General features: G+C 40.2%; 1 protein-coding gene and 1 long non-coding RNA gene across 9 annotated transcripts in view; both read left to right on the top strand.

Annotated features, from left to right (window-relative positions):
* LRRC31 (leucine rich repeat containing 31) overlaps positions 1-18,388 on the top strand; it is a 41,833-nt gene that overhangs the window by 15,830 nt on the left and 7,615 nt on the right. For 2 of the 8 annotated variants that reach the window (XM_068200250.1, XM_068200248.1), the window contains 4 exons: positions 14,497-14,882; positions 15,323-15,503; positions 16,390-16,539; positions 16,911-17,078. In XM_068200250.1, the coding sequence (XP_068056351.1) occupies positions 14,790-14,882; positions 15,323-15,503; positions 16,390-16,539; positions 16,911-17,078 (592 nt within the window). In that variant the 5' untranslated portion in view covers positions 14,497-14,789. Of the gene's footprint in view, positions 1-13,869; positions 14,883-15,248; positions 15,504-16,389; positions 16,540-16,910; positions 17,079-18,388 lie in introns of those variants that run through there. The other 6 variants (XM_068200247.1, XM_068200249.1, XM_068200254.1 and 3 more) reach the window with 6 other exon arrangements.
* Positions 367-997, top strand: LOC137479554 (uncharacterized). The gene is made up of 2 exons (XR_011002337.1): positions 367-562; positions 730-997. It is a non-coding gene; the product is annotated as an uncharacterized lncRNA (long non-coding RNA).

Raw genomic sequence — 18,388 nt, 5'->3', positions numbered from 1 at the left:
CAAATGACATCAGCCCCTGAAGACTGCCAAATTGAAGTAAAAAAGGTAAAAGAACATGTTTTGTAGTGATGAAAACAGTGATAAAACCACTAAGACTCAGATTAATGACAAATTAATATATGTAATTAAAATATACATAATTAATAATTGTAAAGGAAGCAAGTCCTGTAACCCAGAGTCTGGAGGTTAAAAAGCTATCCGGTATGGAATGCTTTGAGTTGAGGAGTTGGCAGAGGGAGCAGGCTGGCTCTGAAGGCTGAATCAGGAGCATCTGTAAATTCATCTCGCACTAGACTTGCACAGCAAATGATTAGATTTTAAAAATAATTTAAAATTCTTCTTTAAAATAAGGAGGTGTATTTCCATCCCCATTTAGCTCTGATGAAATGGATTCTTTCTGTCTTCTGAAAGAAGGAAGATGTAATGCTGAAGTGTTCTCATGCTGCAGATAGTTACAGCTCCAGTTCAGCCAGCATTTGGTAGAGGTAACAGTGAGGGAAATGCAAAGACAGGAACACTGTTCCTTATCCAAAAATGAGATTAGAGGAAAGTCCTGTGTTTCGTTACCCAAGTCATTTATAAATTAGATTCATCATTATAGCTTCTTTTATTGCCTTTGACCTATTGATGAGTTTAAAATAATTTAAGTGATAGTTATCAATATAATTCACGTGCCTAAGGGATTTCCCATTTCTTTGGTAAGAGGGAAATACTTGGTCTCAAAATGAGTTTACCAAAAGGTAAACAAGTGAGTAATTTCAGCCATTTACACTGAAAGAAGAGGCTGCATTTAGACCATACCACTGGTGTTCCTGCAAATAACAAGTGCTTTACATTTGTAAGAGTAGATGTTGGGTTCTGTGTTGGCCAAGATTCCGGTCTTCCTGGCAACAGACAAGTCTGTCAAATCCCAGACCAGCACCATGGCCTTTGTTTGTGACATTTGTATCTGAACATGTTTCCATTTGCCTTTTTTTTAGGATACTTTAGACTTAAAGCGATTTAGGATGCTGTATGCTGCTCATGAAGAGCATTTGAGCAGCCAAAGTGCTTCTGAGCTGCTAAAGCACTTTAAAGCTCAGTACTAAAGCGATTTAGTGCTGGACTAAACTTTTCAACAGCTCAAAAAATAGGTGGAAACTGGGATGATGGTATTTGCCATACCATATTGTTCAGTGAGCCATTTAGGTGCTTTTCTTTCTTGGATAGAGACTCTGTATTGAACACTCTGCAAAGCAAACTGAAATGTTAAACTTCATGCTGCCCTTCTTACAGCCTGGTCTTTGGCCTTTATCTGGCTCTTTTTTTCTGGAGAAACCTGGTCTACCTGAAGATGTCAGTGCTCATTGCAGGGGCATTGGACTAGATGGCCTTAAAAGCCCCTTCCATTCCAAACTGTTCTGTGATTCTTTGAAGGTGCAAAGAAACCATCAGAGGTTCAGGTAGCATAATGGAAAAAGGACCCAGGGGGTTTCAACCTGTTTATTCTAGTAAATCAGGGAAAAAAATAAAATTAATATAGAATTTTAATAGTGGCACATGTTTGTCTCTCAGATGACTGACACATTGTGCCACTTTTGCATTTTAGGAACTGCTAGAATGTGTCAGTCTCCTGTTTAAATCAAAGTTGTGAATGTGCTTTTTTTTTTTCCCTGGAGAAATGTCCCTGTGTGGGAAAAGGACACACAAGTAAAAGACACTTTCTTCATCAGGCCTTCCTAGAACTTCTATGCTTCCCCCTAAAATCACACCTGTGACTAAAATTATATGATGCAACTTTAAATTGTAGAATCATGGAAAACCTGGTGGGAAAAGAGCCATCTGTTCTGGACCAAATCCCTCCTGTGGGATCCCATATTCCCTGCCTATTCTGACAGACATCCACCCAAAAGCAAGCAGCAGTAAATGGTTAGAAACCAGTAGCACCAGTATCCTTGTGGTGTTCTCTGTGTAGTCTGTTGTTCCCAAAATAAGTCTGGATTTTGTGTTGGATGTGAAGGCTGTTGACAGGCAGTCTCACACTGCCTCCTTTAAGAGATGTAGCAGAAACTATGTAAGAACTTTCTTTAAAACTTCTATTTAAATATGAGGTTTTCATTTAAATGTTGGCATTTTCCCAGAATGTAGGGTACTGATTACAGCAGCATCCACAGCAAAGTGATCCATATTTACTGACAATTATTATCCACCAGATGACCAAGATTCACAGACCACCATTTCAGACAATGTGCATCAGATAAACAACTTATCCTTGCAAAGGTAGAAAATGTGGTCTTTTGGTTTCACATGGAAAAGATATAGTATTGAAAAACTCATGGAATAATATGATTTGAAAAGTTCTTTGGTATCTTCTTCCACTAAAGCTGTAGCTTACTGCTTCCACTGACCCAGTTTTTGAATCATTATAAAGCCAAAAGGAAGGTTTGATTCCTTAGTGAGGTTTTCACTGGAGTTGCTTCATGCAATCATTTTGGTTTTTTCATTAGTGTGCCAATCAATCCTGTCTAACTTATCTTGAATTTCTTCTCAGATGCATAAAAATAACTGTGGTATTTGTGATATAAAGTTGAGATGTTATTTCCACCAGAATTCTCATCTCTTTCTCTAAATTGAATGGCAAAATATCCATATGGTTCAAACTTATTTTAAAGGACATGTTTTGTATGTGTTATCTGTATTAAATTACTTTATTTCCCTGAATTTCCTGTTAGTCAAGTATTGAAATGATCAGGTGGGATAAATAGCTTAAAAACCTAATATAAAGATTTTTATGTATCTCTGTGTCAGGAGGAAGTACTGAACCTGAGTAATCCATGTTATTCCATTTGGAAAAAACACCTTTTTCAGTTACTTAGCTGGGGTTCTGACTTGCAGGTCAAATTTAGGGTAGTTTAGGTTCATACTCTTTTCATAACAACTCACATATTAGAAACCACACCAGCTGAGGAGGATCTGTGAGGGAACAGGGAAAGTACACTTCTGATACATTTATTAGCTGGGATTTGAGAGGAGCTCAAAATCTGGCATCAGGGTTCATATAAATTCATACACACCACCTGTCCAGTGTTAGATTCATATATGGCTCTGCTCTGATCCTATTGCACAAATCCCGGCTGTACAGCACATTACAGGGATGAAGACAAGTTAATCTCTGCCTTTAGAGTCTTACCCTTAGCAAACCCTTCTTGGCAGCAGGCAGAACCACTCACCCAGGACTAATTCTGTCTCAATTTATTAGATGAGAAGTGGCAAGACACGAACTTCATGAACCAGAAGCATTTCCAAATCTAATCATGCAACAGTTTCAACATGTCTATAGCAGTCTACATGTTGATGTTATCAATTGCTTGGTCAAAATATGGTTTAGTCATATATAATATACACTGGTTGGAAGACTTGTTTTTTTAGTTAAATGCATTGAGATTTCATTTACAAATACTGCTTTTATTTACATCAAACACATGGAATTAGCATTCTTTAAAGTCCATGTATAGTGAACTATAGCAGTGTCTCCACAGACTGGAAGAAGCTGAGTATTCTTTAAAATGCTCAGGTAAACTTGTGTCAGCCAAATCAGTCAAACACAAAATATAAACATGTATTCATGCTTATGAGAGAAACATATGAATGAAGACATACATAATCTCATTTGCATTTCCATTGGCTTCCCTTTTAGAAAAAGCTGACCTGATTGCTTGAGAAATCAGGTACTGTTTTAAAAAATAAATATTCTAATATTATTAATAGTCTTAATGTTATTAATTATTGGATAAAGGGTTCTTGCTCTGAATCTATGCTGAGGGTCATGAAACTAGAGATTGTAATTGTTCCAGAAAGCACAATCAGCAAAATAAACAACTTTTGGAAAGGAAAAAACCAGTTATGCTAGCATTATGTCATACAGGAGCATGAAATACGTCTTCTTAATTGGAGTAAGGTGCCATTGGAGAGGCTGTGGGGCTAAATTCTAATCCTAGATATGTGGGCACAGACTGCTCAGAGACTGAGATTAGAGTGTAATCCTAAAACTGGATTGAGAACGATACATTCCCTAAAGACAGGAAAATAACTATTTATACTGTGTGTGTCAGCCAGCAGAGTTTGTGTTGCATGCCTTCACACTGACTGGGAGACACGGACCTGCCCATTCTTGAGCCAGCTGATTGGTAAAATTGTGAGCAGCAAGTCACTTTGTTTTCTAAGCACACTGTTCTCAGCCAGTAGTCAAGGCTTAGTGCTGGCAAACTCAATCCTTCAGGAGCTAAGCTGGGTTCATAACAAAAGCTCATCTTGTTCCCCTTGGAATGGCTGCGGGCAAGGGGAGACTGTGCCACTGAGGCAGCACTCAGGCTGAGGCATGGGCTAAACACAGAGGTGGGGATGCACAAACACACAGCAAGGGTCTGCAAAGCCTTGACAGCGTCAGGGGAAAAGGGAGCCGAGTTCCTGCTGGTTGATGTGGCACGGAGGCACAGAGATCCAGGACAGTCTGCAGCTGAGGTGGGAACTGTGCCAGGCACTTCTCCCTCCCAGCTCGGCGCTGTGGCCACGGGACTGGGTTCTGCACAGGCACAGGGCTGAGATTTGTGTTTGTGGCAGCACCCAAAGGCTCCTCTGGGATCACTCTGAGGGATCTAACAACTCCTGTTACAAAACTAAGTACAATAGCTAGGCAAGAACTAATGAAAATAGTGGAGAAAGTGACACTGCACCCGCCCTGGATCCTGGCAAACTGGCACAGGGAGGCATTTACAAGGGATGGGTCTTCCTATTACATCAGTTATATACACAGAGATAAAAGCATGATGTCATTTGTTTTCCTTGTGGATTTATTTCATAATTAGGGATGACACTTGAAACGTTATCCTCTTTCTTAGACTCTTTCAGAAGCCTAGAGATTGCAAAATACGGCAAAAGCAGTGTCAGTTAAAAGGAAACTAAACTGTGGTTTTTACTTTTTGATAATTATTACTTTTAAAGCATTAAAAATAAATGTGTTGCTTTTTAATTTTATTTTTGAATACTGGAAATGGGCACCATGGGACAGAAATTTTTCTGATCGTTGGAGGGCCAGGCTGGTATTTCCAAATGAGATGCAGTTGTATTTTAGTGGGATTTGTGTCTCACTTTTAGATGCAACGTCAGTGCAAATGACAACTTTCTCAGTGCCAAAAGTAACCAGGTAGGTGAAAGAGGAACAAGTTTTAGTTAGACCATTTAAAACTATTTTAATTTAGCAATTCTTTAACTTAACTGGCTAAGAGTTTGAATCTAGAAAATTTTACTGAATCGTTGGTACCTGCCCTTTTCAGTTAGGATATTAAATACTGCAGCAAAACTCCCTCGAATTTTCCAAATCCTACATTTGATGAGTCTTCCACCACTAAAGAAAATCAAGATGACGTGAGTTTCCATCATTAATAATTTCAGGTCAAGTTTCTTTATTAAAAAGCAAAATACAGTACATACCTGTCTTAAAAAATATTTGCAGGTATGTTAGAATATATATATGTCACAGATGTCAGATACTAAACCCACTATTATTATCCAAATTCATGTATGAAGTCACAGGTTTTAATACAAACTTCATCCCCTCGTGAGATTAGCATGTAAAATTGCACACCTGACCCTGTGAACAGGCTCAGAATTCAGCATCTCAAACAGATTGAACATCTTCACCTCCAGTTTGAAGGATCAGACCATGAGAGAACTACTTGAGTTAGGATTGCCTCCCTCCCTTACTCTTTCCATATTCTGCTGCACTGTGGAGGTCTGGAAATTCACATGTTCTCTAGCTAAGGAACTTGAATTTTCCACTCCAGAGACAATGCAATAGTGCCCAAGCCTTTCTCAGTCTACAGCTAATTCTGCCCAGGTAGTCAGATAATAACAAAATGTAAGGAACCCTCATTACCTTAAGATATTAAAAAAAAAAATATCCCACTGTGTACACTGGTGTTCCACAAAGCTGCCAGCACTGGGGTTTGTTCTGATGTCTACACATATATAGCCAAAATTTTCACTGGGTAAATCTAATGTAGGTACATCAGACTAAAGCAGCCAAATATATCTTGTGATGATGGCCTTGATTAATTCTGATTGCACACTGATTTGGAAAATCCACTGCTCCAGGAAATAACTATAAAATATTGAGATTTTTCTGTTTTACTTTAAAAGATAAATTAGCACAAAGATTAAGATAAATATATTAATAAACACTTAGCTTTTAAGAATATTTTGTTATGGATAGATGAGACAGGGAAACAATTGTACATACATAACAAGAAATGCAATCTGAATCCAAAGTCTTCTAGAAAAATACCGAGTATGCAAGGACATGCCTTCCCAAAGTAAAATCCTCTGTCTGTGAAACAGATCTTGAAATATTTCTAAAATGATCCAGTTATGTCGTAACAAATACAGTATTTGCACCTGAATATGCAGAATTATTTACACATAAGAATACCTATAGCAGAATGCTGAGAAATCAGAATTGAGTTAATCACATCATTTACTTCTTCCATACCACGCTGCCTATTCCTAACTTTACTCAAGTGCTGCTCTTAAATAAAGTCGCCACAAACAAATTTGCTTTGATCTGCTCCATTTCTGCTGTGAGACAAGCCTTTCCTATTTAATCTGAAAAATCATGCACCTTTTGGTATTACTTAACAGGTGATTCATCACCATCTACATTAAAAACCCAGCACTTTTTATTTCATTTATACTTACGTCTATCGTGCAGACCTTAGTTTTGGGTACAATGAAGCCACCATGAACATCCAAGTGTGTCCCCTCTCTATGAGTCTTCCTTCCAGGCTGCCTCACTAATGTGTTTGGCAGCTTTTAAAACACATCAAGATTAACATGTCAAAAACTGTCTTAACTAACGCTGACTTGACTTTAAATACAAACTGAACTTGTCTTGATTAGCTCTCATCCCTGCTCCTAAGCCCTCCCCACTCTGACATCACAAGCTCTTCTCCAATACCATCCCCTAACCAGGCTGTAAAAACATAATTACATGAAGAGCACTACACTGAGCTGATAAACCTATTTCACATTTAACCTGCTAAGCCCTTGTTAGCTTTTAAGATGCTTGATGCATTCACTTAAAATCTTCCTGTTCCAACAAGAAATACAAGACAAGGTTTGGAATTGCTTGGCTCTCCCCTCTTGTGTTACCTATTTATACTGGTTTTTAGACAGGTGCACTTCTGACTTGGCAAGGAGTTATCCCAGAAGTGGGATACCCCAGAGCTGTGTATCTGATGGGATTGGGGGGAGCTGCAAGGTGGAAATCCTGTTAAGCATATTGTGAGGCTAACACAGGGATCAGTGGGTTATACTGCTCAAGCCGGCAATTTACTCTTTAATTCTCACTGGCCATGAGTTGGCTCTCAGAACCAACGCCTAGAAATGGCAAGTTTGGAAATGTCAGCAAGTGCTTAGTTTCTTCCAATATCTGTGTCACTTGATGAGATGTTTGTTAATCCTTAATCACCTGCCTAAAATTCATCAGATGCTCGCTGCAACAAGAAAATATTGCCCCTTGTTCTCTCTAAAACACTAACACAGTGCCTAAACCTGGGGCAAATGGGCTCATTCCTATTGAAAATCACCCTCGGGGAAGTGTTATCATTAGCAAAGGGGTGTAATTCTGCTCTACCTCTGCACAACCTCACAGAAAACAAATTCTTTTTTATAACACAAAATATATTTGTTTTAATGTGGGATTATTTAAAGTTTTTGAAGTGACTGTGTCTCTAAATATTTTTGTTTTAAATCCCATCGTGGCTATTTTGTTGCTGCCTGGACTTTCTTTATACAGAAGAAAATCACACCCAGAAATATTGCTTTAAAAATCCACTACTGGGTTTTAAAAGAGAATTTTAGGTCTTCCTTTAAAAAAATTAAATTATTAGAAACCGGTTAAAATAAACTGAGAATAGTTTTCATGTAGTTGTCCAAATCTTTGCATGTACAGGCAGACAAGGAAGCAAAGGAGCATTCTACGTTTAAAGATCATTTTCACCTTGTGTTCAGTCCACTCAATTCGTAGCTGCCTGTGACTTGAAATGTAATGAGTAGGTAATCTTGAAAAATGTTTTCTTACTGGAATTTTTTCAAGATTGTCTGGGTGAGGCTGAAGCAAATGCTATGTAAGGTGTGGGGTTGGCCAAATAAATAAAAGTAAAAACTTGCATCAGCATCCATTTTTCATTAGATGTTTTAGTCCACGTGAATCACATCTCAGGAAAACCACAAAAAGTTCATTATCAGAAAAAATTACTTCCCGACGTAGAAACAAACCCAGCAATATAATAAGATCAATTTTCTTTTTCCATGTTGTACCTAGTGAGGGAAGTTTGGAGAGAAAGACACTGCTTCACAAGATCTCTGGCATGTAGCCCTTGGATTCTGGCACAGAAGCAGCATTGCTGTGCGCTTCAGTGAACTGTGACAAGCACCGCTCATGAAGAGGCTTCAGTGGTCCCTCTCCAGGGAAGAGCAAGTTGTTCTTGCCTGGATGTTGCAGGCATCAGGCAGGAGAGCATTTCTCTATCACACCGTGGTCTGTGTGTCCCTCAGCATTCCTGTTCCTGCTGGGTGTCTTCACCTGAGGAAAAAAGGCAAACCACCAAAGGAGAGACAGAGAGACATATAGGAAATTAGTTATGAACAGAAATTAATGAGTTCTGGGCAGTCTGGGTATTACTCTAAAGCTGAATTAAGAACAAGAAGATTCTCTCAATTAATTTCCAAAGAAATGTCAACTACTACCCATCTTTCTCAATTCCTGAAGTACCAGGATGTGCCCTTTTGTTCCCTTTTAACAAAGTCAGTGGCAGACACAGCTCAGCTGATGGGATTTATGGTCTTCAAAAACGGAAGGTTAAAATTGTATTAGGCAATTTTATTGTCTAATAATTAATAATTGTCTAATAATTAATAGACAGTTCAAGAATTATATTGGTTACCAAAATGCAGTGCTGAAATGGATTTGTAGAAGTAGAGAACCTGCTAAACTAGAGCTTAAGCAGGTTTTAATCCATTCTTTCTAAACACTGTCTGTCCTAAGTGAGGAATCTGTGAAAGAGTGATAATCTCTGTTTCTTCTTACCAAGTTTACTGGAGCAAGATAAAAATCTACTTATCTCCACTTTAATGGAGATATATCATGAAATGAACAGAGACAGAACTTGATAAATGGCTTATTTATCACAGGTCAGTCTTTTTCCAACACTAAATCTGTGTTCAGACATATCAGATTCTTTAGCTAAACCTTACTTCCTTCCACGTTTCCCCCAGAAAAGTCTAATCTAGAAGAGCACAGTTGCCAGAAGCAAAGTGAAGAGGGGGTGGTCTGATGGATGGGTTAGAAAGTCTGGGAGCAGTCCAAGAATGAGCTTGAACAGAAGCTGTGCCCTAAGATTCGAAACAAACACCAGATTTTACAGTGTCACACTGCCTTGGAAATGGGGTCTTGGTCCACAAGAAATTGAAAAACAACCAGAGGAGGGAACAGGCAAACCTGTGTGAGTGTCACTGTAATGGACTGGGCTGTGCAGAATGTCCTTCAAGCTGGGACACTCCTTGGGAGTTAATTTTTTCCCCAATCCCTTGGTTGCAGGGTAGATGATTTTGCTCCTTCCTGAGCTGCAGGACACTGAAAAGTGCCCACCTTTGGTGTTGTCCTGTACTAAATTCACACTGACAAGGTCAGCAGATACTGCAAAGGGAACAGGTTGCAACATGATTGGTTGTTTAGTGGAAAAGCATTACATTTACTACCGTTCTTGAGAGAATTTGGAGAGACTAGGTGGATTACATAGCTCTCTCATTCCCAGGGGAAATCTGGGAATTAATCAGGGAGAACTGGAGCCCAAACTTCGGGCAAAACTGAAGCTACTCAATTTTACTTAGTGCGGCTGATCTCAATTCCAAAAGCCAGTGAGTGGACCTCAGGGGTGAAATATGTCTAACCCTTGAAAATTCCTTTGAATTCCTTAGAAAAGTCAATTGACCAAACACTGTTTGTGGAAAGAATACTGGATTTTATGTGACCTTGGATCCAAATGGTTTAGAAGGTCTGGATGTAAAACCATACAAGTTGAGATTTCAAAGACCTGAATATTTTTTGGCTAACACAGTATAAAACGAGACTGATAGGTTTTGGTCAAAACTTTCAAACTGACCATTTGCTGAAAGATAAAATGTATTGGCAAAATTAAATTTTAATGGAAGCTGCACTGTGCCATGTTCCTGTCATTTATGGAATTTCTGGACATAGCTTTTAAATTGGAGTAATAATTAGTGAAGCAAATCACAACACACATAATACCTTTAATGAAAGCATTTTATGGTAGACATGTTTTCATATTTGCTTATTTAGTGATTTTTTTTCATTACCTTTTGTATGGATTAAGGATATTTTTGGATGTGTAAAGGCAAGTAATGACAGCATTGGTATTGCATTCAAAAAGAAAAGTGTTGAACAAATACTTTTTTTAGTAGTAACTTTTGAAACAGCAGCTAGAATACAGAGATTGGATGGTGTCATTAAGGATGACCCTAAAAATGGTTTATAACCAGCTCCTATATCTGCATCAACTTGCTCTCTCTGGCAACACACATTCAGGTTGAGGTTCCACAGAATGTAATGGGGAGTTTTGCTGAACTATCCAGCTCCATTATACCAGATGGTACCGTATGGAGGTAACACTGATCCTGTGACTCTGTTGATTTGTAATTAGATTTCTAGTAATTAATATAGTTTGCAGGCCTTGCATGAACTCTGCAGATTGCCCATTCATGTAAATGATTAACTGAAAGGGGATTAATCCTGGCAGAAGTTCAACCAAAAAGAATTTTCCAGACTGAAAATCTTCTCTGTCAGTCTAGTATATTGTAATAGAGACTGAAAGTTAAGTTTGCGTTTGTGTAGCTCCATTTTAAAAGGAGTAACTTGATATCTGAGTGTTAAAAGTATCTGCACTGGGTGCATAAGTGTACATTTGCTGCAGTAGATCTATAAGTCTTGCTTTTTATGGAATTCAAAATGCATATTCCATCTACTTATTGTCACTACTATTTAATAGGAGGTAATGTAAATTCCGGCTTTGTAAAAAAGAATATGGTGTAGAATTCTACAGTTTGTGTTTAGCTGCTCGTGCTGGAATACGCAAAGGTTGGAATTCTTGCAGCTATAATAAATCAGTGACAACAGGGGCTGTCACACAGCTCTGCACACAACCAGTTCATCCAGCACTAGCCCTTGCAAGATTATCACAGAATCCCAGAATGATTTGGGTTCAAAGGGACTTTAAAGCTCATCCAGTTCCAAACCCCTGCCATGGGCAGGGACACCTTCCCCTCTCCCAGGTTGCTCCAAGCCCTGTCCAACCCAGCCTTGAACCTGGCCTTGTCCTGCCAAGTGTGCAGCCCCTTGAGGGCAGGCAGGCACTCCCTGGGGAATGGTCCTTCCAGCCCATTGTGTGTGCAGTCTCTTCTGAAGGATTTTGTCTGGCCCTAAAGCCAGTCCCTGCAGCTCTGTGGATCACCTGGCTATAAAGAAAGTCAACATCAAATTAGTGGGTGACACAGAGGTTTGGCACAAGCAGCACAGCATCAATGCCAGCTGAGGGATTCCCAGCTGTGTGGGCAAGGCTGAATTCCCCTGCCTCTGCTAGGAAGGGTCAAAGCCAGAGGATGAATGGAAGGGACAGAGCAGGAGAGAAAGGATGGAGAGAGCTGTGGAGAGCATGGTTTGATGCATGTGGCTGGGAGAGATGAGGGCAGCAAACCTGGTGCTGGACCAGGCCACTCTTCCCTTACCCTCCCTTGACACTTGTGTTCTGAGTCAGCACAGCTCAAGAGTGTGACACCTGAACTGCCAAAGTCAACCATGGGGCAATGAACGTTTTTCCAGCCCCACCAATTCCTTGCTCCATACAACTTCCCCCAACAAATCTGGCCAAGCAAGAGAATCCTGCAGAGGCAAAGCTGGGGAAGGGAACTGCCATGGAAGCAAACAAGGGTCACAGTGTTATTAAGTGCTCCAGCACTCAGATTATCAAAATGTCTAACAGATAAATATCACAAATCATTACAGTCTATATAAATATAAGGCCGAATGCCTCCCTGACGTAACTGTGATTGTATGATAGCAAGGATGGGTTTAGTCCAGTGTGTTTAGGCTCTCTATTATTTTAACCAGATGCTTGGGGGTTTGTTTTCCTTTAGTGGATAATAAGGGCCATCCAAAACAGAGTTGCTGATTTGCTTGGGTTTCATTGAAAGAGACACTACTAAAGGGAGAGGAAATCCCCAAAATGATACTCAGTGGTTAAGCACATAGAATATAGGATTTCAGTGTTTGCAAATCCTTTTTTTCAAATGAACTTGTGGCACTAATCCTCTAATGGCATTATTTCTTTGGAATATATGCCGGATTAAGGAGTCACAATGAGGCAAAGTACAAAAATCCACATTAATCTCTCCCTGATGGATGCTGTGTGGGATGCAACTTAAACTATTTTGTTCCAAAATTGGTTCTGTTCCTAACCTTGCCCCAGGTCTAGACAGAGGGAAGAGCAGATATAAACAAGTGTGACACTGAGCACTTGGCAGATGGTCACAGGCCATTTAACTGGATAGAAAGGGGAAGGCGTCTATTATTTTTAAACTCCAAAAGCTAAGCCTGCCCTGTGCTGTCCATGACATGCTGCAGGAAGCAGACACAGGGCTCTGACAGGCAGGAGCAGGACACCTGTTCAGAAGTGTGCCAGGGAGGAGATGGAAGAGCAGCAAACAGGGCATGGCTGGGCCTGGCTGTCGTGATACGTTCACAGCTCCGCCTGGGCCTATTGCAAAGTGCTGCTCATGTTTACAGCCTAGTGCAGCCACCTCGCTTTTTTGGGGGGATAATCCTGTTGGCATCTCTTCTCTCATAGCTGATGTGAAAAAAGGTAAGGATTTGCTTTTTAGGAAGAGGAGACCAGGTCACTGTGTTTCCCTTCTCACCAGATTACAGGGATGCTGTCAGAGTGCCCTGGAATATTGTCACCGTCATTCAAAAGTGGTGAAAGAACTCAACTCAAGTGGTGAAAGAACTTCTGAATTGGCAGCACATCACCTGAAATACTGATGTCAGAGCATGTGAGTTAGCCCAGCCTAACCACTGTAATTGGTGCTTAACATGCTTAAAGATTTCCCGTTTCACAGGACACAGATTATCAAATATTCCCATTCCTTGTTCTCACTGAACTGCAGAGGACATTGAGAAGTCTTGGGCCAGGAGGGCCCAGGACATGTTCACAAACACAGGTTGCTTGGTCTCTGCTTCATTCCCAGTCACTCTGTTGTTAAGCACAAGCAAAGGACTGTTAAATTCAGTTCTTCACCAACAGAAATGCTGGGATTTTCTACTGTCTGCATAACTGAGATGCCTGGACACGTGCATTAGCACAAATTCCTGATGTGGATACAGCTCTGTAGTGAGATGCTGATTTCAGAAACAGAGAGAGGACAGCCACTCCTGGTGTCAGAAAACCCTAAAGCCAACTTGGACATCCTTTCTGTTTGGGAATAGAAGTGTGTCCTCCTTTTCTACAGGGAAAGATGGTTGATCACAATGGTTTTGTGCATTTCGAGCTGCTGTAAATGTTTCCCAGCGTGGTACCTCTCATGGGCAAGTGGATTTTCCTGATGTTCACTTTTTCTTCTCATCTTACCCTGTTGACTCCTTGCAGCACCCTGTGCCTCATTCCACCCTGTCTGAATCCTTTGTCTAGTTTCACCCTGAGTCAAGCTCTTCCTCAGGCTGATGTCTGCTCAGCTGGTTGCAAATGAATTGTTGGTTTTGTTTACCAGCTTTAACATTCCCCACCAAAATCCCTCCAGTTTGCATATGTCTTTAGTGTATACAGACTGTATACAGACAGTGGATGGTCTCTTGTATTTAAGGAAGTATAAATTATATTGCACCAGGTGCAGACAAAGGTGAGCAGGAAATGATAAGGGAAATGGAGAGTTTGCCACATGAGAGGAGAAGGGTTTGGCTGGTTTAGCCTGCAAAAGGCAAGACCTCATAGACTGAAAAAGATTGTCAAGGCTAAAGAGATTCAGCATAAATGGCCATGAGTATGGTTCAAACAGAAATTGTGATGTTCACCATTGAGGAAATCAGACTTCAGGACAGACAGACAAAAAAAAAAAAAAAAAAAGGTGTACTGGAGTATGAAGTACACATAAGGTGTGTCCAATGATTGCATTGTAATGTTGTATCATGGTGTTGCCCAGAAGATGATTGTGACTTCTCCTCTTGTGTCTCCTAAAATGATCAGGAGTGTCCGTCCTCCCTGTTTCTTACTAGCTGTGCCTCCAGCACTGTTGCTGACCAGTATGGACAAAAGGGGTGGGAAAACAAAGAGCTTTTCTTCAGGTACTCTTGTAATCTGATCTGTACGGTGACTCAGCCTCTCCTAACTACAGCTGTCTCAGGGACATGCACTGCTGTGTGAGCAGTGGCGAAGATTTTGCTGCCACTTCCTGATTTCTGCCTTGAGAGCCATCTCAGCTGGGACTTGATGGGAGCATTTAAATGGACTCCTCAACGCCAGGAACGGCAGACTTTGGGATAGAGAACAGAGGAATAGAGACATCAGGAAAGAGCCCACAAACCACTTGTGCACAGCTGCTGCTGTCAAACTGATGAAGACATGAAACTCGTGAGAGAAAACTGCACGGAAAGTTCCTATTAAGGAAAGGAGTGAGGTTTTGTTTGCATGTCATGGCTCACCTATCCCACAAACCCTGAAAGTGCTGTAAAACCTGAAAAGTGTGAAAGGGAATCTCAGGTGCAGCCATGGAAAAGACAGGTAGGTTTTTTGTTTAATATAATGCCTCTGTACAGCAGGAAATCCCAGCCAGGGAAAGCAGGATTGCTCTACAGCTCAGTTACTGCATGTACATCAAGGTACATTGGTTTGTACCATTTTCGTATTTCTAAGGAATACAGCTGTGACAACACATTAATGCCAGCTTTTAAACATTGCTTCAGCTTTTTGTGATTGTAAATGCTCTGCTCTTGAACACTAGTATCATGGCTATGGTATATGGCTGGATGGAGGCAACGAAGGCAAGTTCTCAGTGCATCTGCCATTATGAAAAAAGGTAAGCAAGAGTAAATATTACCAAATTCTAATTCTAATTCACACTAATTCTGTCTGCTGATCCCCTGAAAGATGACCAGAACTGGCAGGATAGACATGAAGAGGACAACCCAAAGAGTTCCCCATTTGACTTTGTAATAAAACAGTTCCAAGGAAAGAAGTGTGCTCCTGAAAAAAGGAAAGAGCAGCCTTCAGCCATCAAACAGTTCTTCAAGGGCTTTGACTCTGGGAAATCTGAAGGCAAGGACATAAGGGAAATTGAAGAAACAGAAATAAACAACGATGGAGCTGATGATCAGAGTGAAAAGCAAGATCTCTCTGTCGAGGGTAATACTGGTACAATAATGAAACACAAGTGTATGTGTATATATTTTAATATCATAGAAAATCAGCTGTTTTCTTGCTAGCCAAAATCCTGTACTTGCTGTCTACAGTTTATCCTCTAGCCAGGATTTACTTCTGATTGGAACATTATTGAGGATGTACCCTCTGATTTGAGAGGTGCTAAGCAAGGAGTTAGATCTACATTGCCGAGGAAGGGTAAAGCTTTTGGGTGACTTCTCTCTTGGACTGCAGTGTGAGAGTCAGTGCTGAAGTCAGCTCATTAGTTCCAGAGCTAATTTGGTTTCAGAGCCGAGCTTTGAGCAGTAGCTTGGCCTGTTGTATTTAAGATGGGTCTCTGGCCTGCTAAAGCAGTCTGAAGACAACAGGAGCAGATGTTTCCTATCACTTGGTACTGGGCAGAGGAAGGGAATGGGGATCCCTCATGGATGTTATTTTGCACACACAATGACACTCTTTACATCCACTCCAGAGAAAATGGAACTATTTTTCAAAGGAGATGGAAGCTGAAGCTTAGAACCCTGTCCTTTGTCCTAACGGGTCTGGGTCAGTTTGGGGAAATGATAAGAGGGCAGCTACTCACAGCAGAGAGTGGATTACTATTTTCTGTACGTTTTTGCTTTGCAAAGCCTAGAAAAGCAGGAACTAACTTACACAGATGTTATATGAAAATGCAGCAAAACCTTTGTACTGTTTTGATCTATAGTGATCTTATCAGTCAGGTTGTTGGTCCACACTGATGAAAAATAGAGCCTGCGTTATTGTCAGATTTAATTAATTTTCTAAAGTCTTCACCTGGCAGCCTCAGGCAGATTTTACACCCTGTGTTTATTAGGAGAGGTAACCAGGGCTCTATTTCTTTGTTGCTCAGATGGACTTTCACATCTCACTTCTGAAGCAGAGTCACCATCTGGTGAGCAGAGATTTAACCAGTTCATGGAGAAACTGGGAAAGAAACCCAGCAGCAAGAATCTGGATCTAAATAATTGTGCACTAAGTGCAACAGATATAACAGAGCTAGGTAAATGCACATTTTACTCAACTAATCACTTCATGTATTTCTTTAATTTTTATTTGCCTGTTCTACTATTCCCTCTCTTCTTTTCCCTTGCCTTTCTTTTATACAGGCCATATTAACATGTCATCTAATGGTCCCAAGTCTCTGAGAGATATTAATTAATAAATTATATCAATTATGTAATATATATAAATATAGAAATCATCCAGGTCCGTGAAGCAGATGAATGTCCTTACACTTAAGATACAGATAAGAAAAGTGAGGTACAAATTGTCATGGCTTTATAATTCTGTATTGGTTGTTGAAAACATCTCAAGATGTATTGATATCCAGGGTGTGCAAACAGAAAAGGTTTTTCTTTTCTTTCCTTACAGCTTCTTTACTGCCATTTCTCCCGGAGCTGGAAGAGATCAGCCTGTCCTGGAATGGTTGTGCTGGAGGGACTTTGAAAGCTCTCACTGCCCATCTTCATCATGTGAACCTGTTAAAAGTCCTCCGACTTAACAACTGCAGGCTGACAGCTGAGGATGTCATCTCCTTAGGTGCAGGATTTCATTTACATTTACTTCCAGACAGCTTGGGGCTAATGTAATCCATCTCATCTCTTCCTACATCCTACTCCTGCTGCTTCCACACTGGGCAAAGTAAACTCCTGCTGTGAAACAGTAGAAACTTGGGCATATGGGTGACCTTACACCTTTAGGTAGCTCTGCAGAGTTCATTCCTCAGGGTGTGAAGCTTTCATACTCTGAAGGGAAAAGAATCTAGTCCTATTTGCAGGAAAGAATATTTTACATTTGGATTGCTTTTTTTTTTTTGCCTAGAAGCAGAGTCAATCACAACAGGGTCAGCTTAGGTCTTGGAGCTGCAGGAGAGGTGTGTGCTCATCATGAAAACCCCAATGGTCTTTTGGGAGAAATCTTAAATCCAGAAGTGTTGCCTCAGAGCTTTATTAATTGGTGTTTTTTCAAGTCTGGGAGAAGCGTATTCCTCTGCTTTCTTCTTTGCTTGGGGTGCCTGCACCCTGCTTTCTGCAAAGCATGAGATGGAAAGGTTTTTGAGGTGGTGTTACACACTCAGGTTCTGGCACAGAGTCACCTCTGGGCCTGGAGTTTACTCCGGAGTGGATCTGTGGTTTGTATTTAAAAGAAGGACAAACATAATCAATTAGAAATTATAAAAGTTATTGCTTATTTTGAAAGCTCTAAACTGGATGTGAGTTATAAAGCTGGGCTTTGTTTATGTCATTCATATCCAAGCCTTTTCCAGGAAAGGTTCAGAAATAAAATTACATATATGGTGGTAGATCAAAAGTGAGTCATGCAATCTTCTGGGGAGGAAATAAGCATCTATACAAAAGCTGGTGAAAATAACTGCTGTGTTTCTGATGAGTGTGAAATCTGTATTTAATTTTCTACTATTTTTTTCAAATTTATTTAATTATTTTCCAAGCCTTTCTCATAGAGTTGGTTTTTTTTTATTGGGTTTTTTTTTTCCCTTTTGATTTTTATTGGTTATTTTTCCAATTGATTCATTCTGCCAGGTTCTTCAGTGCTGTTTCCTTCCCAGTTTGGTTTAGCTTCTGCTGGGACAGACACAAAATTGATCACAGAACTTGAATTTCCAGACAAAATGTGATGCCCTTGACACGTGGAATAGCAACAGTCAGTTTGCATCGATTTTGCCTGTGATTTTGAAAACAACTTGTGTTTTTAGGCCAATCCTGGCTGTGTGACCTTGTCCACATCTCTCTGCAGAAATGTGGCCTCTTGTGGACTCAGCACATCCTGCTTAGAAATCGATGTCTGAAATATAACCATAATATCAACCTATTCTATGTGGTTGCTCAGAG

Source organism: Anomalospiza imberbis, chromosome 10 (genome assembly GCF_031753505.1).
Source record: "Anomalospiza imberbis isolate Cuckoo-Finch-1a 21T00152 chromosome 10, ASM3175350v1, whole genome shotgun sequence".
Classification (NCBI taxonomy): Eukaryota; Metazoa; Chordata; class Aves; order Passeriformes; family Viduidae; genus Anomalospiza; species Anomalospiza imberbis.
Note: the sequence above shows the minus strand (reverse complement) of the source record. Positions and strands in the feature narration are given on the sequence as shown.